Source organism: Centruroides sculpturatus, unplaced genomic scaffold (assembly GCF_000671375.1).
Source record: "Centruroides sculpturatus isolate CEXI.00-Female unplaced genomic scaffold, Cexi_2.0 scaffold1115, whole genome shotgun sequence".
NCBI classification, from domain to species: domain Eukaryota; kingdom Metazoa; phylum Arthropoda; class Arachnida; order Scorpiones; family Buthidae; genus Centruroides; species Centruroides sculpturatus.
The window spans coordinates 183,703-208,698 of NW_019385567.1; the positions used below are offsets into that span (position 1 = coordinate 183,703).

At 33.3% G+C, this 24,996-nt stretch overlaps 1 protein-coding gene across 1 annotated transcript; it reads right to left on the reverse strand.

The window, feature by feature from the left end:
- Positions 1 to 1,918: 1,918 nt before the first annotated feature.
- LOC111640191 (glutamate receptor ionotropic, delta-2-like) lies at positions 1,919 to 23,741 on the reverse strand. Its single transcript, XM_023386193.1, has 11 exons — positions 23,555 to 23,741; positions 23,375 to 23,415; positions 23,202 to 23,299; positions 14,520 to 14,613; positions 10,785 to 10,943; positions 6,007 to 6,154; positions 5,718 to 5,947; positions 2,296 to 2,549; positions 2,181 to 2,227; positions 2,037 to 2,090; positions 1,919 to 1,947 (listed from the first exon to the last, which is right to left on the reverse strand). Exons 1-11 carry the CDS (start codon positions 23,598 to 23,600, stop codon positions 1,919 to 1,921), a joined length of 1,200 nt encoding a protein of 399 aa, XP_023241961.1. The 5' UTR covers positions 23,601 to 23,741.
- Positions 23,742 to 24,996: the final 1,255 nt, after the last annotated feature.

A 24,996-nucleotide genomic window follows, 5' to 3' on the forward strand; every position in this document is an offset into this window, starting at 1 on the left:
AAAAGAATATCTAAAATGTATTAGTTGAGTGGCATTAATCAATAGAACTCTATTGAAGTTTTATTAAAATATTTTAATATCAAACATTATATAATGTTAGAATATAACATATATTTATGTTATATTCTAACATATAACATATATGACATTACATTTAGTGGAGCACTCCCTCTGACCTGTAGCANCAATTTAAAAAATTTAAATTAAAAAAATGATAATAAATTGTTTATTTGTCATCATTGTTTTTGAATACTATGAAACTACTGTAATATGCATCTACATTGTGCACGCTTTTCAAAGTGCAATACAACGCTTTTTAAAGTATATACAAGACACAAGTGTCCATGTCGTTCTTCTCTGCTGGTTGGCCCGGTACTGGGACTGGGAATGTAAAGGCCAAGCAATGTGGTTTGGGCGAACTCGTGACAAGTCGTGCGTACACGTAGCGTTGAACATTACATTAACATGCGATTAGTCATCGTTTCTCTGCTTACTAGATATATCGTAGCAAAATAGAACTGACATGAGTTATTTTGAACTACACTTAAGTAAATTTCCAAGAAAATGACTAAAGGCCCTAAACTTTGCGACACCCCAATAGTGGCGTCGTGGTACCCTAAGGTGCCGCGGCATTCCGGTTGAAAAAAAACTGTGCTATATCTTATTATTTTTACTGGGTTTTAAGGTACGAAATCAATCTCCTATTTTATTCCTTGTTTTCAAATCTCCAATTTTCTCCTATTGTGGCATACCTCAAGGATCTGTACTAAGCATGCTTTTTTTCTCAGCTTATATAGATAAATTACTAACCAACCACCACTCTAAAGTAATTGCCTACGCCGATGACATCAAAATTTTATCCAATGATCCTTCCTCCCTTCAGATCACTGTCAATTCTTTACGTTCTAATCTTGCCAGTTATAATCTAAAAATCAACATTCATAAAACTGTCATTATGTGTTTTTCTCTACTTCGCAATCCCAACCACCCTTTCATATTTATTGATTATTCTAAAATAAACTATGTCCAGTCTCATCGTGACCTTGGTATTATATTTGATGAAAAATTAATATTCCATGATCATATCTCTTACATTATTAAATCTCTTGCAATTAGACGTGGCTTTATTTGGCGTTTTTGCAAAAATATCTCTTCAAAGACCGTACTCAGAACAATTTTCTTTACTAATTTTCAATCAATAGTCGATTATTGTTTACCTGTCTGGGCCATGGCTGCCCCTTATCTGATTCAAAAAATACAATCTGAATTAAATAAAGTTTATTTTCTGATACACAAATTCTGCAATTTACCAATTACAAACAACCACGATGTGGCAAGAGTTCGCCTTGGTCTTCCAAATCTTTCTGATCTCTTAAAATATTTTGACCGCATTCTCTGTTTTAAATACTTCAATGGTCTAATCTTTAATTACTGGCTAGGTTTCCGCATCCCTACTGTAAGAACTCGTAATACATCATGCTTCTTCATCCCTTTTTTTCGCCTTTCTCTTTCCCAAAGATTTTTTTTTACCGTATAGCATTTCACATACAGCCTGTTGAACCTTATCTATATCGTGATTTTAATTTTTTTAAAAATAAATGTAAATCTATTTTATATAATATATAATGTATCTGTTGTCTTACTTAATTTATAATTTTTTTTATTATNAATAAATAAATAAATAAATCTTAAACTTTTTTTGTATAGATAATGTGTTTTTACACAGATTTTTCCGGACCGTACGAACCGTGTAAAAACGAAACTGTGTTTACATTAATACATTCATTATAACTTTAAATTTTAACAAATTACAAGCAACAGTGTTCTTCTAGACAATTCTAACTCAAATATTAATAAATTCTATAACAAAACTAAAATTTAAATTTTTACAGACTTCATGAAATTTTGAAAAACATAATTATTGCATATCTTTAGGATTAAAACGTCCTGTGCAAATTGCATTTGTTTCATATTTTATTAACAACAAAATATAAAACTTTAAATTATTTATTTAAGAAAAGGGAAAATATTTTTACCCATTCCGATGATGTATTCTACAAAAAAACATGCAATTGACACTACATATCCAACTGCAAGCAGTACCATGGCTCCAGTGAGTTCATTGAAACTTAAAGGATGAATTCGGTGATCATTTTCATAATAAAGTTTTTTAAACTTACGTTCGTTGAGATGATCAATAATTCCAGCTTCAAATAAGCGGTTTATTCTATGGATAAATTAAGATATCGTTAAAGCAATACATTCAAAGAAGAAAAACAATTTTAAAAAACTTACGTTTTACTCAATATTTCCTGAAATTGAAAATGTTTTCTTGTAGCAAATGCCACGTTTATTGTTAAAATTGCGTCTTCACTAAACACTATTTTTCCTTTCAAATGATCTTGATAACGTCTTTTGAACCAATGTTCATTCGTTACGTATGCAAAACGGCCCTGTTGCAAACGTTTGGTAATTTCTTCCATCTTGGAATAATCATCGATGAATTCTATGTAATTTTTTATTTCTTTAGCTACGCCTGATGTGGACTTCTAAAAATGTTTAAATAATTATCAGCATTAAATAGATAGGCAGCAATTACTTCTTTTCGAATACTACTTTGCTACTAGTATCTACTTAATTCTTCAATAAATCTAAATCTATGAAACATTCTTTAAAATCTGTATATTGGTTATTCAAAAATATAATTAACCTATTACATTAAAAGTTTGATTTTAAATAAAATATTGCAACATCGGATATAGTGAGGCATTTTATAAAAGTTTTTGTTCACCAGCACCAGATAATCCAACTACTCAACGACGACATCTATGAAAAATCTCATAGTTGCACTACAAACATAGATAACTAAAATGGAAAATAAAAGAAATTTGTGGCATTGTTTACCAAACTTATTGTATCTTAACTATTTTTTTCGTTTACTTTCTTCCGGTTGTGTGTATAAAAGGAAAAAGTATCGGAAAAGTACCAAATTTGACCTCTGGTTTTGTGAAAATCGCGTTTTGTGACTCCTGAATCGAAAAAAGTCAAGAAAACAGAAAAAATTCCCAGAACATGTACTTATATGTATACAGGGGCGGATTTAGGTTTTTCAGAGCGTAGGGCTTGTTGAAGTCCAATGGGATACTTTGTTCATTAATACAAATAATACTATAAATTATTATTATATTATTAATATTAGATATTTTTACTATACGATATGTGATCATTCTTAATGAAAAAATATAAAAAATTTATAATAATTCAATTTATGGGACCTTGACACTTGGGGCCCAGGGCTTAAGCCGTATTAGTTCCTATGTAGATCCATCCCTGTATCTATGTTCGTATGTACCTTATGTGTATACGTGCGTGTGCGTTTGAGCGTTTTGGCGCATTTAAGTTTAATATCTCAGATGGGGTAATGATTAGATAATGAAATTTGATAAGATAACTTATATATATAAGGGACAATAATACTATTAAATTTTGGTAGTTAAAAGTCTAGGGTTGGGGGAGATAAAAATGGTCTTGTGTCATATTTGCACAGGGGTCAAATTTAATAAAGTTTTTACACGTTATAAGCATTTGCAACTATTTATAAAAATTATCCCTACCGAAAAAATTAAGCATTTTGCCATTTTATAATAATTAATGTTGTAAAACTTATTTTTTTAACATAATCTCCTAACAGATGACCACCATGTAACTCGTTGACGTCACCGCATAGAAGTGTTTACTGGATGGAGTTGGACAGTGAGTGATCAGTATCAAGCGGGTTTTTTCGGCTCACAAAAGGTGAGATAGCAGGACTGACCAAGAAGTAGTGTTGGAGTAAATAAGTGTCTCGTATACCGTTAATCAATGCAGTCAAAATCACCAGAAGGAATCTGCCATCCACCGATTAAAATGTAGCACTACACACCGATTTACATGTCACCGAAATAAAATCGATAGTAGCTCAAAAACATATTGGGATGCTTTGGAATACGACCAGAAACTGAAACTGACTAATTCCTTTAAAAAATTATAATGAAATAAAACATCAGATTGAAAATGAAATGCTCAATTCCTCTGTAAAACATTTGTGGATTTTCCAGCAAACGTATGATAAATATTAGAGAGGTTGCGGCCGTCGTATTCGGCCCAAAACGTGAACGGCGGACGGTCGAGTGCCGCCATCTGGCAATTCTAGACGATCGATGATGGCGTTCGTTACGTCTAGCGTGGCGAGTAAAAGATCGGTTTAAACTTCTTCATTTTTTGTGTTTGGGGTTAAAATTATGACCTATTTTAATAAAATAATGATTATTTAAGCATTTACAAATAATGTTGTAAAGAAACAGACGATTTTAATCCAGGAATTATTTAATTATTCAATTTTTTAGCAAGCGATGCGAAGTGCCTACAGAATTTACATATATTTGCCTTCGTAATAGCTTATCTTAAGGTAAGTTTGTTCTTCCACGGCATCTTCGACCAATAACAGCGTAATACGTTTGTAAATTTTCTAAAAACTAATTTTCCGAGCCGCTTTCGAATTTACATAAGCCACTACTTCCCTCCACAAAAGTATGAGGTAGTCCAATCGTCCGATCGTACGGTAGGAGACACCACGCTAATTAAAAATAATTATTTAGTGTTATTAAACATCCTATAAATACTTTAAAATAGTATAATTTGTTTATTTACCTTCGATTTTTTCTTGGAGTTAAAACGTAAACAGTGTACTAATACTTGCCACGTACAAGTAACGTTTGAACTTGGGCCGCAACCTCTCTATTATTCTTTCCCAATAACCGTCCAGGACACGTCTTTATTCCTGAGAATTGCACGCAACTACGAATGTCCTTAATCAAAAATTTTATTTTCGTAACAAGTCTCCGATGTGTATTTATTACAGATGATTATTCGCTCTATTAGAATTATTTATACATCTTTAAAATTTTGATATTGTTTGACATTGTCTGTCATTGTTATAATTAAACTACATAAATCTATAAAATTGCTTGTCCTGACTGACTGAATGACTCGCCGATTTATCATCGCCCAGAGCAAACCGCTGAACCTAAAAAGGTAAAATTTGGTACACAGTTAGGGTACTGTACGTCATGAAAACGCGCACTAAGAAGGGATTTTTCGAAGTTCCCCCGCGGGGGAAGAGGGAGAACATTAAGGCTTAACCGAAAAAACGGCTTCTACTGTACTATATTAGATGCGATTTTTTGTTTTTATCTGCGAGTTAGTAGGGTATGCCATGGCAATGCACACTAACAAGGGATTTTTCGAAATTTTTCCGCGGGGGGAGAGGGAGAGGATTTAGTCTTCATCGAGTACTTAGGTGTATTAAATTAATAGCATTTCATACATTGTTATAAATATTTTTGTCTATTTCAATTTTAAAAATGTTCGAACCGTTTTAAATTCGAATTTGTTATTGCATATTGGTTCGATTACAGAACGATTGTAAATGTTCCAGAAAATTGATCAAATTGAAAATGGTTCGTTTGATTTTCGGCAATTCTCATCATTCTCAGCGGTAGGTGTTATATAACAATTACTATGGTTGTTGAAATACTAAATATAAATGGGGTTTGCTTGCAAAATCCGCGCGGGCAAAGCCGCGGGTAACAGCTAGTATTCATGTATATTTAATTTAAATTAAATGTTTCAAAATTAAAGACAGATTTTTCATTTTTGAGTTATTCATAAAGTTTTACCTGTATATATTTGGGTAGATATCCATGATTATCAGATCCACAAGCAAATTGGTTTTTCTTCAAAAGACTGACTAACTGGTTAAAATTCGTCGGAACTTGTTCGTAAACGGGAGCCGTCAGATATGACGTTAAAAGTCCACCATAACTGTAATCGAGAGTCACGACGCACAACAACCAAATCCCTACGAGAAGCCTCGACGAAGGGCATTTTATCATGTCTATATTTCCGCCTGTATATAATAAACATTAGTTGAAAAATATTTAAAACATTAAAGTCATTTAATATTACCTTTAAGAGTAAGCGTCCCGAAAAGGTACCACATCGTTCGTTTTACGGAACAATAATTTCGTTTTTTCAGCAATTGCTGTTCGCATTTCACTAAAAATGGTATTAATAATCCAGAAAACAGCATGGAAAATGCGATTCCAATCCAAATCTTTAAAATAAAATATGTTTAGTATGAAAGTTCTATTTACATTCAAAATATTTTTGATAAAGCAATGTTTCAATTACTTATTTAATATTATATATTACAAATTCATTTTTCTTTATGTCTTAAGACAGAAAGTAATTACATGGTCTTGCATGGAAGACTAGCGCACCTCGTGGCAGAATGCCCAATGGCATTCCGCCACGAGTTGTGCTAGTCGTCCATGCAAGACCATGTATAGCTGGTGCCCTCTTTCATAATCTACAATATAGTTGTTCAATTGTTAGAAGCTTGAATTGATTGTGTATATAGAAAATATACTGTGCTAATTCCTGAACAAAAAGTGTTCTGTAGCAAGGAATCACAAGATGGCATTATCGATTTCATCATAGATGTCGTTACAGACAGTGAAAACGGAATCAACTTCGTTTTCCTAAACGGAAACTCCGTTTACATCACATTGTGATTCTACATCAAAAACGAACAAACCTTAACTAAAACGTGGTTGTTATTTATCCCTAGAAAACAAAGCGTCTTAGTTTTTACTAAGTGAGTTTGTCGATTCTTATTTTCCTATTGTTTTTTGCACTGTTTTGCTGTCGTTTTAGTACCTTAATACACTGTTACAAATATTGTCATAACAAGTGCAGATTCTTAAAATTGTTTTTGTTTGTGGAGTAATTGAAACTATCGTCACCAATTTTACAAAGCATTGTGATTACGTGTGGTGCTTAAGATAAGAATAGTCACGTTTATATTTTGTCTGTATGTCAATTTTGTCTTTATACAGCAAAGTTCTCGCAGATTCTTTTTGAAAAGACTATGTCTTGTTTATTAAATTGCGGTGCCGGCTGAGTTACCAGCTTAGTGGTATGAAGGAGTACAGTACATGTCAGGAGATGCAATTTGGAACAGAATATTAGGTCCCAAATCATGCACTCATAAAAAGAACCAGACTTGCAGATACTCCGGACTGAGAACCAAGTCAAAATAAAATACAAAATGGCGACACTACAAATAGGCAGTAGTGCGAGATTTGAGCATGCATTGCTGGTTGGGAAGTTGGAAATGCGAACGTTGTGAAATCGAATTTGAAAAACAAATCTTTGAAAAAACCCATTTACCTGTCCCGAGTTATTCCCAATATATCTCTGGTCGCCACGTGCTGACCTCCACCGGTTGACCCGAAATATCTCGTTTCAGCATCGGAACGTTTTTGAAAGTAGATGGCGCTAGTCGTTATAATTTTATATTAAAACTATCTTCTGAAATACAATTTGTTTTCTTTTTACATTTATTAATATATGTGTGTATATATATATACACACATATACATTTTTGCAAAATATATACATATATATTTTGCAAAAACTATATATATATAGTTTTTGCAAAATAAAAAATAATAATTTCAGACAATATTATTTTTTAAAGCCAGGATTATTTTTTTAAAAACAGGAAAATTCAACGAAGAGAAATTTCGAAATTGGATAGATTAATTTTACAAAAAATGCATCGTGGACGACCTCGTGGCAGCGGCCGCGGCCGAGGCCAGCAATGTTTGAAAGATCATGCTCTAAACCAGCGATATCAAAGAAAATTAGAGAATGAGAACGAGACCCATCTTGAGCGTCAAAGTGATCCTGCTTAGTAGTGAGTCTCCAATACATAGTTTTGTCCCAAATATGGCTTTGCCGTTCTACTTGTTATAATATATAGAATATATATCAAAAATATAGGGTGTGTTTTTCATCTTGAGACAATAAAGTAACTTAAATCGATCTCATTATTAATTATAACACACCTAAACTTTTGGCGAGCATAAAATTATTTTATTTCAAACGTTTTCAACCTATTTTTATAAGCCATCTTCAGGCTTACGATTATCTTCAGGCTATTAATTTTATGCTCGGCAAAATTTCAGGTGTGTTATTAGAATTAATTGCAGTTGCTGAGAGAAAGGTGGATAGGATCTCATAATTTTGGAAAAAGAAAGTTGCAGATTTATAGGAGTAAAATGCAGGAAGGCTGTTTAAATGCCAGAGATGCAGAAAGTCTTCCCTCTGCATGGAAGTTTATAGTTAAGAAGTTTAATAAGAGCTCTAACCAATCATAATAATTGTGTTAATACTTCTATGTACATTTTATATATATATATATTTTTTTGTTTTGTTATTCCGTTGGATATTTAATATTTTTATTTTATTTTTATCTTATTCCATTGCTTAGTTAATTTTGGAATTTTGAATTTTGTATTCCATTGATGGAATCCTTTAATTCGAATTTGGTTATAAACCTGACGATAGCCTGTAAATCGGGTTGAAAACGTTTGTTTGGAATAAATTTATATTTCTCGGCAACAATGAGGTGTTAGTTATATGTATATGTATATTTATGATATTTTGGAAAAAGGTTTACTTGTGGAATTTCGAATGGCCAATCAATTGGTAACTTTGGATGTGGCCTTGGCCTTGACCTTCAAGGTCATTTGAAGGGTAAGTCTGTTTTTCATTTTTGACCCCAGCAATGGAGAGTGGAAAATTTCACAATTAAATATACACTTCATCTTAAGGTCTAGGTCAAAGGTCAAGATTATTTTAAGGTTAAAATTAAAAGCTTTTTCTAACGGAAGCCATACTTTTTATCACTAAATAGACAGGGAGGTAAAATTTACATTTTTTCACAACCTTATTACTTTGACCTTTGAAAGCATTCACTACTTGTAGCACTACCCAGGAGTAACGCTGTGGATGTAGTAGTTTTCTGCTCCCTTTGAGGTGTTGTTTTCTGTGTTCCCTTGCCTCTCACTATTGGGGTGCTTGTTTTCAGAGAGTCACTTTACTTCTACCATTTCTTGAGATATTGGTTTTGGGAAAAAAAATTTTATAACAAATGTTCTAAATAATGCCCTTCCACTTTCATGCATTTGTTGAGTCGTACTTCAATAATTGCGCTTCAGATGACCTTCAGATAACAAATTCGGTGTACTCAAGGTCATGGGTGATTGTCCCACTTTTTCCATTGCTGGGGTCAAAAATATGTATTCCCGTTGAAAAAACAGACTTGACTTTCAAATGACATTGGCCATCAAGGTCATTTGAAAAGTCATCAAGATCACTTCCAAGGTCACCAATTCATTGTCCCTTCAAAACCCTACAACCTTTGTCTAAACCTTTTTTCGAAATAATGAGATCCAATTAAGTTATTTCATTGTCTCAAGATAAAAAATTCACCCTGTATTATCAAGACTGTTTTAAATACAGTAATACCCCGAACTTACGCAATAGGTGGGACCGAGCGGTAACCGCGTAAGTCGAATTCGCGTAAGTCGGGGTATAATTTCGCATATAAATACGTACAAATAATTATTAATTGGGGCCGGAGACTAAAGAAAACAATGATTTAGAAAAAAATGTTTAATAAAATCTTAAATAATACATATGTATAACAAATTAGGCCTATATTATTTTACAATTTTTCACATTTACTTGATTATTACGCCATAATTTTAACATTGTTTCCATCTCAGCGATAATACTGTGACGTTTAGGAATGATGCTTGAATTTAAAGATTGAGCATTTCTCACAGCTTCGAGAATTTTTTCTTTGCCTTTTATAATTGTTCTGACCGACAATTCCGGTAGATCAAACTTCTTTGTCAATTCACAAATTTTCATTTTTGTATCGAAGTCTTTAATAATNGGGTAGCGAAAACATGGAAAGTGAAAATAACCTGGCAAATTATAAAATATCAAACAAAACTCTCGGTCCTCAACCAAAATAAATATATGTTAAATTGGATAATCGCTCTCACAAAACGAACCCTATGGAAAACAAGATGCAAATTAATGTATGAAAAGAAAAAATTAAACGCGTCAATCACGGTCAGTAACATCAAACAGGAGGCTGAATTAAAAATTTTAAGTGATTTTAAAACAATGACAAATAACGAAATAAAAAAATACTACAAAGGAACTGAAAATATATTTCGTATTCAGCAAAACAAAGTGATATTTAAAGATGATTGGTAATAAATATGTCTCATGTACCTGAAATATTAATACCTGTTATTATAAAAGAATAAAATTGTTACTAAATAAAAGTAAAGAAAACGAGTAAGATAATTATATCGTGCTGTATTGCAAGATAAATTACATAAATGTAAGAGAGAGTAAATCCTCTCATAATAAATAAATATGTAAGTGTTGAATATCGGTCTAAAAATCTCCCAACAATTCAAAATGTTATACTATTATATATAAGTCTCTGTATTTTAATTTTTTATGAAATATAGAAGAGTCCAACTAGTAAAGCCTATGTAAAATATTAAACTTAAATGTAACGAAACATAAGATATTAAAAAGCGTAGAGGAAAAAGTTGTATGTTATCACAAATCCCTCAATATGTATATAATGTAAATAAAACCTGTAAATACTGAACAAGAGGGGTTGTGAGCTAGATGTAATTTAAAGTGGTGAAAATGTTCACCCAAAAGGTAATATCACATGTACGGAAAAAGATTTTTACTGTATAAATATTGCAGCATGTAGCTGATATTGTAACGTATTTAGAAGTCATAATAAACTTTAAAAAAAAAAAAAAAAAAAAAAAATTAAATTATTATGTGAAACATACCTCAAGAGAGAAAGGCTTGATGATTGTTTTCCAGTCAGATTTATCTTTTCTTTGTAGTAATGTAAAGATTATTTTATAAATTCCTATAATGGACGAAAAATCTACCAAATCAAATCGATCGTATGTTACAGTATACGGCAGGAATGAAAAATCTGATTTCTACGAATATAACGACATTACAATTATAAGTAAAAATAATATCACGTTGTAGTAAATAAATGCCATAAAATTTCATAAAATAAAATAAATTCTTTATCTAATTGTTAATATAGATAATGTCACAATAGACGAAAAAACTGCTTCATAAGAGACTTACGCAAAAGCAAAAGTAAAAGCAAAAACAACAACGAATGTGCAATGGGCAGAAAAACAGTAGAGACAGGTAAAAAATAAACATTAAGACATATAATCGAAAAATTCTTATTCTAAATAACACTCTTACTTCAAACAATCTTAATTCAAACAACTCTACCTTCGAACACTAAATTCGATAAAAATTCGCCTCGGAATTCGAACGATGTTTCGAAGTTCGATCTGCTTGCACAGTGTAAAAAAAGCACGTGAAGTTTAAACACAATGCAACGTGTTACCAAGTCATCTGTTGCTCGTGTGTTTTAGTGCAATTTTCGCTTTATTTTTAATGTGTTTGTTTATATATATTGAATGTTGTTCGTTGACTTTTAACATTTTCTTCCTGCTAATTTTCTTGGTCCACAGCTATTGAGTGTCCGGTACGACTTCTATCATTAAAAATTCCTGAACAAAAGTTTTTAAATCACATCTGATATGTTCGAAGTTTAAAAGCGTATTTCCCCATATAAAGCAACATTACTATATGTTGCTCTAAGTTGACACTGCCGCACACATCTGGTGCGAAACCATTTATGGATCTGTAGTAATCGGCAAAGATACACTAGACCCCTATAAAACGGGTTCATATAATACGGACTCGTATAAAACGGCGAAAAAATTGCGATCATATTCGTATAAACACGTTAAAAGACTCGTGTAATATGATAAAACGTCATTGCCGACTCGTGTCGTGACAAGATTGGTCGAACCTAGACCAATAACGATATTGATCTAAATTGAGTTGATTGCACAAACCGTTAAGTTTAAACGAGCAGCGGACCTACTAAAAACCATTTATTATTTAACGGCCATGAAAATTATATTTATATTAATAATGTCTCCAAAGTTCAGCGAATTTTTCGCAAAAAAATAACTTATCAGGAAACACGCGCCCGCCGTTCGATGCGCCTCTCCGCGACGAAAACGAGCTTAGGCAATGGCGTCGTCGAACGGTGCACGCTCGGTAAGTAATCCTACAATTTTTTGTTTATAGCATAGTTTATATGGATTATTCCCAAAATATTATACGTGTTTTGGAAATTTTGAGTCAAATTAGTCTAGAATCGATTAAGTTTATGGAAGAAAACCTTTCAAACGACCGTAGTCCGTAAACTACACACGTGCCAGGCTGTGATTGGCTCATGTATTTATGTGACTCGTACAACATGGAATTCATAAAACACAGAACGTATCTACCGTGTTATTGGGAATCTACTGTATTACAAATCGTGTGCGCATCATCAGTTTTTTCCCCTTATAACCAAAAGATTGCCATCAATCTTTTAAGAATGACTTTCAGAATAGCGAAAATTTTACCATCAATCTATAGATGAGTTATGCGCTTCCACGGATAACATGTTGATTTCGATCCTGCATGTTTAGGTATCCTACAAGTGCATAGAACTCAAACGTGAAGAACACTAGTTAATTTTTTATTGTGTGCACTAACGACTGAGTGAATACGACCAGGACCACTGTACTTGGTCCCGGATTTGCGCCTAAGTAATAAGTTGGTCGCAAGTAGTTTTCTGAAAATAGATTTTCTTTAAGCATTAAATACGGCATCTCAAGTTTAACACCTAAAAAGAACTGCATCTATCTTCATGGAAGTAATTTTTATTGGTTTCCCTTATTCTACGAATCTACTCTTTTCCGTGGTGTTTTTTCCATGATGAACGTTTGTTAGAGTGGAGGCTAATAAAGATATTGAAGACATTGTAATATGAATGGTGTCAAACATTGATTTGTAATCGGAGTATGAATTTTAATACTCGTGGTTTAACATCTGTAGGTAAGTTTTGGGCTAACCTGTAATTTTAACATGTACAGTAAGATCCCGCTTAACGGGGGATATGTTCCTAGACGACAAAGCGCTAAATGAAACAGCTTTAAACGAAGTCATTTTAGCACAGAACAAATAGGGAAAAGGAAACACTCCACCAAAAATAAACAGATTTTACTTCAATTTTAAGTTACTTTTATATTAATTTGCATAATAATATATGTTAAATAACACAAAAACATATGCACTCAGAAATGTAAAGTTTAGTTTTTGTGACGAAGGTCCTGGCTCTCCTGACATTCCTGGTTTTTGCCATAAAGTCGTGTAGTTTCATTTGTCGCTTTTTTCTTTTCCTTAAGCAAACGTCGGTAGCGGAAGATCGCATCCAAATCGCCTCGTCTCGCTTTTTCACTCCTTCCAAAATCTGGATCGATCGCTACAGTTTGATCAACGATTTCGGTTATCGTTATCAAACTTTTACTTAGGAAATCTGCAGAGAAATTCTTTGAGTTCTTCGTTTTCAGAATCACTATTTTCCAGTTCTACGCAAATTCCATGTTCTGCCAGTTCTTGAAGATCGTCGTTGGTAAGGCTCTCGTCAGAAACCTGCGGTAACTCCTCAATATCCTGCTCAATATCTTTTTGCAAATTATATACTTGTTCAATGTTGCAATGTTGTAGAGATCAGTTATTTTAACTTATATAGTCTGTGAAGTGTAGAATCAGAAAGAAAATCTCTGACTTCATCAAGGATAACATCCAGTGGTATTTTTTCAGCTATTTTACTTGCTAATGGGAAACGTTGTGATGCTGTTAAAGTTAAATGTCCCATGTCTATATCATGACCACATTTGTTTTTGTGAATTTCACAGTACATTCACCATTTTCTTTTTGAATTACCTTCATTCCTGCTGGGCAGTAAGCATTTATTTTGCTGCTACTTTGAGTCTTGAGATGTCTAATTCCATTGCCTTTGGGTACATATATTCCAGAACAGTGACAAGAAAAATACAGTTTGACTTGTCCTGCATACCTTGAATCGGGACCTCTGATAGTTTTAACAAATTTAACATGTGACTTTTGTTCAGTCTCTTCTTTCCATGCTATAAACAAGTCTACTTGATATCCTGCTCTTCTACCTGCTGTATCGATTAGGTGACGATTTGGTTAACCTAACGATACTGCGATAGGCTCTTATCGCTGAGAATTTTTGTCACCTACAACCATACCTTCTTCCATACTCCTTTCATGTATTTATCAGTTAATTCTTGCCAAGCCTATGAAATCTATGATGTTATATTTTTTTCCAAACTTGCACCAAACATAAATTTAAGGAAAGTGCAGCACTACAACGAATTGCCATCTTTTGCTGATTGGTTCGTGTTTGGAAATAATCGTTTAATATATGAATCAATGAAATGCCGCGATAATTTGGATCAGTGAAATTTTGAGCTTTTTTTAAGGCTTCTAGCAGACACGTTATATCAAATCGGCGTTAATCGAAGCAGCGTTAAACGGGTCTTACTGTATTTTTAATTAAAAAATTGATATTCTAAACTATTGTAAAAGGGTTTAAATTATTATATTGTAATTATGAATACCTGATAAACCAGTTGTGATAAACTTCCAGTATATGTGCCATTTGCTTCCATCTTTAATCCATACGTAACTGGCACTGGATGAACAATTTCATATCTATAAAATGTTTAAAAGAATATTTATATTATATATTTATTTTCAACATTCTAAACCTATTTAATAAAGTTTAGGTGAAATCTCAACCATTTTTGATTAGCGAAACACTGAATTTAATACGATTCCTGTGACACACTATAATTTTTTAAATAAATTACGGTTGACTTTAAAAAGTTTTGATAATACAGATGTTAAACTTAGCAAGAAAAAACCTGACAATTTTGCAAATAAACTATGAATATAAAAAGACTATTTCAATTAAGTCGTAAACAGATAGCATCAGTAAGGCACAAAGTTTACAGAAGCTGTAAAAAGTTTGTAGGTCAGGCATATGCACAGACACATGCAACTTTTGTGAGGGGAGTGTGCAGATGCCGCAAAGTTTGCAACAATCGGAAATTTAGCAAATATTTCTATTTCCCTTCGGTTGGGCGGCGGTAAAAGGACAAAATTTAGCTTATTTATATTTTATTTCCCGGACTGTTATATATAACAGAGGGAAAGTATGGCCCTCAGTCAAAAAATGACTTCCAAAGCCTTTTACATTTTTGGACTCAAAACACCTTGAAACTTAAAGAATTGTAAAAAATTTGGGCCGGTTATTTCTGTATGGATGGATATTAGTGCATATATGTATGGGATAAACGATATTGTTCACCCTCTTTGAACCTTAATAACTCCCGTGCATTCCGTCGAAAATGTCTGAAATTTTGCAGGGAGGTTTGTTTATTAGAGAGATTCATACTGTTTAGTTTTGGTGGTTAAAGGGTGAGAGGTGGGGAGATAATGAGGGTCGTTTGTATCTCCAGTAGGGTCGGACTTAATGACGATTTTACTCGTTATTAGCATTTAAAATTTTTATAAAACCCGTCGAAATTAAAGATTTGCCGTTTTATAATATTTAAAAATATTAAATGATTTTTAATAAAATATGATAACAGATGGCGCCACTAAATGCTGAATTTAAGTAACTTGTCGGTGGATATTTAGTTTAGAAATTAATAAATTTTTAGCAAAAATTTATTAATTGCAAATACAAGAAATATCATGTTATTATTGAAAATACACAGTGAGTTCTCCATTACCTGACACTGTATTAACTGCAAAAGGACGAAACTAATATCAAAAATACTTTCGTTAGTTGACTTATAATAGCATCAGGGTCCTTTCTAAGGGGCGCCATTTTGGCTGTAAGTGTGAGAAAAATATTGATGTGTCGAATACTCAATTAATAGAAAATTTCACGTATCGATTTTTTCTTCTCTAAAAATTTAGTGCATATCGTATTTATATTGTTTTTTTCTAAAAGCTAAAAATATTTACACTATTAACGCAGAATTTGTAAAGGACGATGCTCGAACTTGTTTGAACACGCATATATTTCTCTGAACAGAATAGCATTAGCACACAAGCAGAGCGTTGCTTCAGCTCGTGTTTGAACACGCATAGACTCACTTATATTAATACTTACCTCTAATTATAAAAGAGCGGTTTCATTACACAATAGCATTATTCTTGAGATTACGTTGACAGTGATAACAAGTGGAAGTTCATAAAATTTACTTAATGCCATTTCTTAGTTTTTAACGGTAACTACTGTACATCTATAATTAAGCCGTTGTTTAGTTTGATAGATACTAGTTTATCGTAAATCGATTATCGAATTGAAACAATAAAAGCGTTATTAAATAAAATATATATAATTTATCCACAACGGCTGTTTATTAAATCAATAAAATATTGTATTAAAATTAAATGTATTCTACGGGTATAATTATTTATATTTTTGTTTTATAAAAATAATTATTTGAATCAATAATATAAAACATTTATTAAGTTCATTACTTCGATAAAACGCGTTTTGTAATAATATATTTGAATAATTGAACTAAATAAAATCTCAAAATCAATAATTATAAAATTGTTTTTAATGACTATTTATGGTTTGCCAAAATATTTGTTATTATAAAATACATATATGAAACACTAGACTTTCTTTACGTTCACAAAATACGAAAAATATTACGTGTAAGCCATAAATATTTTTTATGTCCATTGACAGAATATAATTTTGAAGTTATGTTTATTACAGTTTTAGTTTATTTAGAACAAGGACAAATCTTTATTTTTTTAAAATTTTATAATTTATATTGTTTAATTTGAGTTATGTGCGTGCCTCTTCCAAAATGTCTAACGGTCAAACAAAACTGTCTGATTACCAAAACAAAAAAGGAGGCTGGAAAAGGAAGCCAAAAAGCAAAAACAAGCTAGCGCATTAAAAAATTATATCCAGAGTTGTACCAAAACAAATGACGACTCTGAGAATCCAACATCGAGTCCTGTTATAAAAGAAAATACGAAATCGTCAGAGAATGATGATGACAAACAAATGGACGAAATTTCTAAATCAATTGGAACTGACGACACTCCGACTCTATCATCACCAGATTAAAAAAATTGACACAGAAAGCGTTCTACAAACTTTGAGTACAGATCCAGCGTTGTGGCCAAGAATTTTAGGAGACGCTGAAAGAAGTTTTTTAGTAAGACAAGGTCCACCTAAACCATTGCATAATTACCTTCCAATGACACTGGTCGACATTTTAGCGTAAATTTACTCACGAATTTTAAGCAATGGAGAGCACGTTTTACGAGACTGGCTAGTGTACTCTCTTTCACAAAACTGCGTTTACTGCTTCTGTTGCAAAATTTTCGGCTGAATAATTAGTTCTCTTTCAAAGGAGGGTTTTATAAGTTGGAAGCACCTCTGCAAAACTTTAAAAGAGCATGAAATTTCCAAAAATCATATTCGGGCCCAAAAATCATGGCTAGAAATGAACCTAAGGTTAAAGTGTTGTAAAACTATAGATGCGGCCTCTCAAAGAATTATTAATGCCGAAACAAATCATTGGAACGAGGTGCTTCTAAAAATCGTAGAAATTACGAAAATGCTCGGTAAAAGTGGTCTGGCTTTTCAAGGTACTGTACAAGCGACAAGTTGTTTGAGTATAAAAACGGTAATTTCTTAAAAATAGTTGAGTTTCTCAATTGATCCCATTATGGAAGAGCACGTCCGTAGAGTGCTAAAAAAGAAGAGAGTAAAGCTCAGTATCTTGGGAAAAATATACAAAACGAGATAAAAAATCTGCTTCATCAAAGTGTAAAGTCTCATATTATTGATGAAATAAAAAGACCGAAATATTTTCCCATAATTTTAGACTGTACTCCTGACATTAGTAAGGTAGAGCAAATGACTCTTGTAATCAGATATGTTTTAATCAATAAATTTGACGCCGATGTTGAAATTAAAATTAATGAAAGCATTTTAGGCTTCTTACCAGTCGAAAGATCCACAGAAAAACAAATGTCTGATATTGTAATTGGAGAACTTAATGACTCGGGTTTAAATTTGCAGGATATCAGAGGGTAGGGATCCAGTATGAGGGGCGATAAAGCGGGATTGCAATCTAGAATTAAACAATATAATTCGCGAGCATTCTATGTTCGTGTTGTAGCCAATCTTGTTGTTAATGATATGGCAAAAGCATTCTCGGAAGGCGCTAATTTCTTCAACACGGTCCAAAAAATATATTTACAGTATTTTTTTGGCATCTACTTTTCGGTGGGCAATGCTTTTAAGACATGTTCGAGGTTTAACTTTGAAACCATCGAGTGACACTAGATGGAAGAGTAGGATAGAGACCTTAAAGCCTTTGAGATTTTATTTGGGAGATGTATACGACGCCTCGCTAAGCATTTACGAAAACCAAGAAATTGATAATTTAATAAGAGACGAGGCGTCGGGTTTATCGAATTGTATTAAACAATTTAAGTTTTTGTGTTCATTAGTTATTTGGCATAAAATACTAAATTCAATTAATCCAATAAGCTAGTTGATGCAAACAAAAGATTTTGATCTAGCCTTTGCACTCGATCTTTTACAAAACTGCAAAATATTTTTAAGAATCTTCGATCGGATTCGTCCTTTGATGAAACTATTATTGATGCAAAAGAACTCGCTAATGTGGAGGCTCCTCGCTAAAGAACTCCGAAATTCATGTGGAGGCTAATTTTGGATCAACAATAACGACACCACGTTAGAGGAAGGAAAAGGAACATCTTATATGAAGCACGAGATGAATCTAAAAGAAGAATATAAAATAGATTTTTTTTTCTTTTACAATCGATCAAGCACTAAATGCACTAGATGCTAGTTTTGAACAACTTAGTAACCATAGTAACTATTTTCAATTCTTATATGATATATACGATTTAAATATCGTGTCCAAAGAAGTGCTACTAAAACACTGTAAGAATTTAGAATGCATTTTAACTGATGGTGATTCTGTTGTCATAAATGGGGTAGAATTAGCGGAGGAAATTTCGGCAGTATCTGGACTTATGGGCAAAAAAGAAAGCCTAAGCAATGTACTGAGCTTAATTACAAAGTTAAATTTTGCCCCAAATCTTACTATTGCTTTAAGAATGTTGCTAACGATACCAATAAGTGTAGCGAGTGGCGAAAGGAGTTTCTCTAAGTTAAAATTAATTAAGAACTTTCTACTACACAAAATCGGTTTGGCCGTGTTGGCAATTGAGCATGAAATTGCTGATCGAGTAAATTTGAAAGATGCAATAAAAAAGTTTTCAGAACTGAAAGTAAGAAAAAAAGTTTTTTGTGCTTTTAGCGGACTTGTTTTATTTTCAAAATAATGGCATTTTAATTGTGCAATAATACATTTTTAAAAGGATTTAAAAATGTAAAAAATTATATGGTTAACAATTTGTGGCTAGGTACAGATATTTCTTAATTGATTTCTACTGTTTTGTACTGCTTGATTATTAATGTTATATTATATGTTTCTTTCTAAATACATGCTTTTATTAAAATTTAAATAAAATGATTTGATTTTTATTGATTATGTACCTTTATTTTAAAATATGTATATTCTTAAGGGGCAGCAATTTGTCTTTTTGTCTGGGGTGACGTAACCGCTAGAGCGGGCCCTGCTGTCAAATACAGTACAAAATATTTTCATTTACAACTGAATGAGCTATTAATATTCATGAAAACAATTATTATAAGTTATATTAATTAAATACGGCACCTCTTTGGACTTTGCGCTATATTTAAAGCCTGAATCTGAGAGAACATTCTGATCAGTAGAATCTTCAGTAGGAGCTTTTTCACTTTTAGGGGCTTGGGCTTCTCCAGTCCCAGTGAATTTATTGGCTTGCCTTGAGGGCATCTACTTACAGAATGACCTTTCTCCCCACACTTAAAACATGTTGCCCATTGGTGGGAACATTTTCCTTGTGGGGCATGCCTGAAACCACAGTTGTCACATGATAGCTGGGACATTCTTCTTTGTCAGTTTTCAATAGGCTGCACCTTATTTACTGTTGATTTCAGTTCCACTGTTTCAGCCTCTGCTAATCCCATTTCGATGGCCAGGTCCAACACCTCTTTGTAGGTTATCAGCCTATCAGTAACCTTTTCTTCTGGCAACCTAATGCTAATCTCTCGCAATGCTTTTTCGTGTCACAACCCTTCACCAAAACGATCCCAAAGCCCATCGTACAGCATTCCAGTGTATCACAATGATGACTGAGTTCTTTCACTCTAGTAGTGAAGGCTCGGAAAGGTTTGTCTGCATCTCTCATATCCTGCTGAAAGCCATGCATGCTGAAACACTGTTGTCTCGGGCATAAACAATGTTCTTCACCCTTATTTCAGGTCTTTCTCTCACATAGCATCGATCTCCAATGGAAAAAAATTGTTGCGCGCTTCGGTTAGGGGACCAGTGCCCACAAATGCTAATAACAATTCTTGTCTGACCTGACACGCTTTCTGCTGCTTCTTCCTTCACCTTACACATCCTGTAAAACTAAAAAAGATAGCACGCCCACTCCTGTTTATCTTTCTCGAAGGCGATAAAATAAAAACATTCCCTTTCCTACATCTTACCCCTTTTTTTCTCTATAGGCGCCGAAACACTGGTTCTTATGCCAACCTTGATCCTTGTCGCCAGATATGTAACAAAACAACACTGGAAAGACAATTATCTTTATTTCCAGTTCTCAGTCATTTTTCTACAGCCGGGGACACTGTCCTTCATTGTTCGCGTCACAACCCACCCATAGCGCTTTCTGTCAGCGATTTTCTATAATGTTCATCGATATTAGTGTTTTAAGTGTAAGCAGCTGTAATACGTCCGCTATTTCATACTCATACATAATGGAAAGTTTATTCAAACATAAATTAATTAAATAAATGTACCATATACTGCTGTGTATAACGCACAGAAAATTTCTGAATAAAAATAGAACTTTTGAATAGTTCGCTAAAACGTAGGCTCTACGCCTGTGCAGCAGCACTGTTTTCATTAAAAGAAATACAGTACAATATTTTATTTAATTTAATTAAGAAAGAAGTCTACAGTTTGATAATTCAAATAAAATTTATACAAACTTGTTGCACGTATAAAATGCTTATCAAAATAATTACTGTGTAAATGAAAAATGTTTTTCTAAATGTACCAAATAGCAATTTTGTATAAATAAGAGATGAGATGCTATAGTGACAAGAAGAATCAGACTATGGAAGAAGCTGTATTGCACGGGCTCGACTAGTTACTTGATCAGTACGAACTTGAAGAACAGCTACACGTAGTTGCAAGCCAAGCTGAAGCTTTTACGCAACTTGATCAAGAAACTAGAGTCACAGCCTGAATACCAATCCACTGTTGTAGGAAGTGATATTTGGCGAATTCTTGGAGGCATTCAGTAACTGTATGTACCACTTTGTACGGGTTCGAAGCTCCAACTTTATCTAGATGGCAAACATTTAGCATAGCAGTTCTGGATAGAGCTTGAAGTCCTAGATCCAAATTATAACCAAGAAATAGACGGTATAACTTCTCATTTACGAAGATTCTCCAAATATGAGGTACAGAAGGATGAGATATCATATTACAATGCTTTGATCATCAATGAAAGCAGAGCAGTGTGCAATGGTACAATAAATTTCTGGAAACACTCTATAAGTAAATGCTGATTTTGAGTCAGCTGGCATTAAGAGCTTTATCAGTTCCTACTAGCAGTGCAGATGTGGAAAGGACTTTTTCTATCCTGAACTATCTTCTCACGCCGAAGAAATCATCATTTATCAAGCAAAATTTGGATATTCATATTCGCCTGATGTTCAACTCAGCTCTGATCTATCGGATTTAGACAAAGATATACAGTATAAATAGTATTGAAAATCAGGTAAACCAATAAAAATGCGAAGAACATTTGTGTGTTGAATGCAAGTGTAATTAAAAACACTAAATAAATTATGCAGAATAAAGCAGAAACTGTCTGTGATAAACCATACAATAGCAGAATTTTTAATTTTTAAAGCCAATTTTTTTTTTTTTAATGTAAAGCCGATTGTGGATTGCTTTAGTCATGATTTTTTACATCTCACTTGTCAGATGTTTTTGTTTAAATAAATGTAACACACGAACAAGAACAAAAAATCTTAAAGGATTATAAAAAGTGAAAGTTGCACAACATATTATTTAAAAAGACAAAAATGTCATAAACATTTAAAAATTAAGAAAGAAGTTACAAACAAAGAAATGCTGAGTAAAGATTTTAAAGTTAGCAGTAAATGGCCATAAACTCCATAAAAGAACCATAATATTTTAAAATTACAAAACAAGTTCGTCTGTTGTATCACATATAAATGTTCTTATGGATACGTTCCTTCTTGACAGCATTCACAGCTGTACTTTACATTCCACTATTTCCCTATTATTTAAATTTTCCCACTATTCTGCATCCTTCCCCGAAAGAATTAACAAAATACCATTATTAAGATATTTTACTCGTCGTAGATCCCTAAGGCAGCCCGAACACGAAATAAAACGCATGTGCCGATAGCCCATCAAATGTTCATCTGTTTACAAATGCATAAATGTGAAATCAATGACAATATATATATAATTTTATCGATTTATATGCTATTGTCAGCTACTCTTCAAATTATATCGAGTTTAAACAAACTTAACTCGAAGTAAAATGCTTCGACAAATATATACAAAATGTTAGTTCTTCGCTGCACACTATGCCTACTGCCTACCAAACTTCGCCTGCATGTATTAGCTTTGCTGGTTAACTACCTTTTTTTCCTCCGGTTACTTATAACTCCGTAGTTTATACGTTGCTTTCGTTGTGTCAAATAGAAAAGTGGTCTATTCTCTTTACTAAATAAGTGCGGAAAAATTTTTATAGAAAGAACTAGAATATGTTATTAACCAGAATTTTTATTAAAAGTCTTTGAACAATCAATAATCAATTATATTTTTATATCTATGTTAATTGAATTATCCCTCGTATAAAACATGATAGTTAGGTTCCGAACAAGGGCCGTGTTATGCGAATCAGTGCTATACGAACAAAGGACTAGTACAAAACATAGGGTTCAGTTTCAAAAGTTAACAAAAGTGTACTGTTCTCTTTTCATAATCAAGAAAAATGATTTTATCAAAAATGATTTTAATAAAAATTCTTATCTTTGAAAAAAGTAAACTTAAACTTACTTGAAGTTTAATTTTTCTCGTAATATTTCAAAAACATCAAAATGAAATCCGCCAACGATTTCAGTTTTTAATTCATTTAATTGAATAAAAGCAGGATTCTGTAATAGTAAATTAAAGTATTTAAAGCATACTTTGTAATTTTGTGCAGATATTTCCATATTTAAATATATTACATCAAAAACTGAAATTTTCCAAACGCCACTATGGGACATCTCTAAAAGAAAAATAATAAATTTTATAAGTTTTAAATTAACACAATCTATTTTTTATTTCTTACACATTTATTACATAAATTAATAATAAATATTATATATGGTATTTTCAAAAGTAATTATACAGGAAACTCGTTTTACCACCACACACTCCCCACAATACTACAGATAGATTTTCTTTTATCATTGTATTGTCGCGCTGGCTCTAAAAACAGACTAGCACCATGATGCGGAGAGTGGCGAAACGAAAAAGAATGTTTTTGAAAAAGAAAAAGAAAAGAAGAATTCGAAAAATTAGAACGTTGGAGAAGTTTATCTTTTAACGAGAGATATAAAGTTTTTGTGGTTAGTGCATCTAAAAAGTGTATCTAACAAGTGTAAAAAGTGTAAAAAGTGAGTGTATCTAAAATTTCGGTAAACTGTATTTTGAATTTATATCCCAAACCCCATAGCTCGTAACAAATTGGTGTCAGGAGTGCGATATAAATCATTCCGGTTATGCCGAAAGAAGACACTGAAGGGGTTTGTACACGAAGCCAACAGCGACAGCAAGCGATGGATCAGCGGCGTTTTAGTGAATTTTCTGATCGAACATTAGATGGACAGCAAACAACTGACTCTGTTTTAACTGCCAGCACGTCTGGCGCTACTCCAGCACCGGCTATGCTGGACCTATCTGGATTGTTGGCGGTGTTACAAGACCAGACCAGTCAGTTGAAAAATATGAAAGAAGAGCTCCAGCGAGGCCAAGAAGAGCAGGCACGTCAAATGAAAGAAGAGCTCCAGCGTGGCCAAGAAGAGCAGGCACGTCAACTGAAGGAACTGCATGTTACGATTGGCAGCGATTTAAAGGTAATCAAGGAGCAGGTTGAGCATAATGAAGAGCAGGTCCAACGGCATGAGAATCGAATTGCCAAAGTTGAAGTGAAGATCACAGATGTTGAGAAAGCTTTGGTCGAACTTATATCTGAGATTGGGAATGCCAATCCCGTTATATCTACGCCAGCAGTACGTGGATTTAAAGTACCACCTTTCGACGGGACATCTTCATGGTCAGCTTATAAAATTCAGTTTGAAGCCGTGGTGATGATGAATGGATGGACTAAAGCACAGGCCATGACAGCACTCACGTTGGCCCTCCGCGATCAGGCCTTGACTGTACTAGAGGCCCTCGGTAAGGACATCACTTACGACCAACTGGTGGAGGCATTGGAGTCCAGATATGGGGACAAGCATCTTGAGCACGTGTATCGGGCGCAGCTTAAGGACCGTGCGCAACGTAGTGCCGAGACTCTACAGTGCTGGGCACTGGAAGTTGAAAAGCTGGTCCGAAAAGCGTATCAGTCTTCACCTGCATTGGTTGAAGGACTACTCGTACAAGCGTTCATAGATGGAATACGAGATCTAGAAGTTCGAGCCGCGGTTAGATTGGGACATCATGAAACTCTGAAGGACGCTTTGACCCATGCTTTGGAGGTGGAGGCAGTAAGACGCGATGATCGATCCCATCGTGTTAGGAAGGTTGTAACGACAGGTCCCCAGTGTTACTACTGTAGAGCAAGGGGCCACCTGCAGATGAATTG

Excerpts from the sequence above, each read along its gene's own strand:
- LOC111640191 (XM_023386193.1), bottom strand. The coding sequence starts at position 23,600 with ATGATAAAAGAAAATCTATCTGTAGTATTGTGGGGAGTGTGTGGTG. Across the intron at positions 6,155-10,784 it reads TCAAGCCTTTCTCTCTTGAG|ATTTGGATTGGAATCGCATT; the intron begins GTATGTTTCACA and ends TTTATTTTAAAG. Across the intron at positions 1,948-2,036 it reads AGAATACATCATCGGAATGG|GACGTTTTAATCCTAAAGAT; the intron begins GTAAAAATATTT and ends CAATTTGCACAG.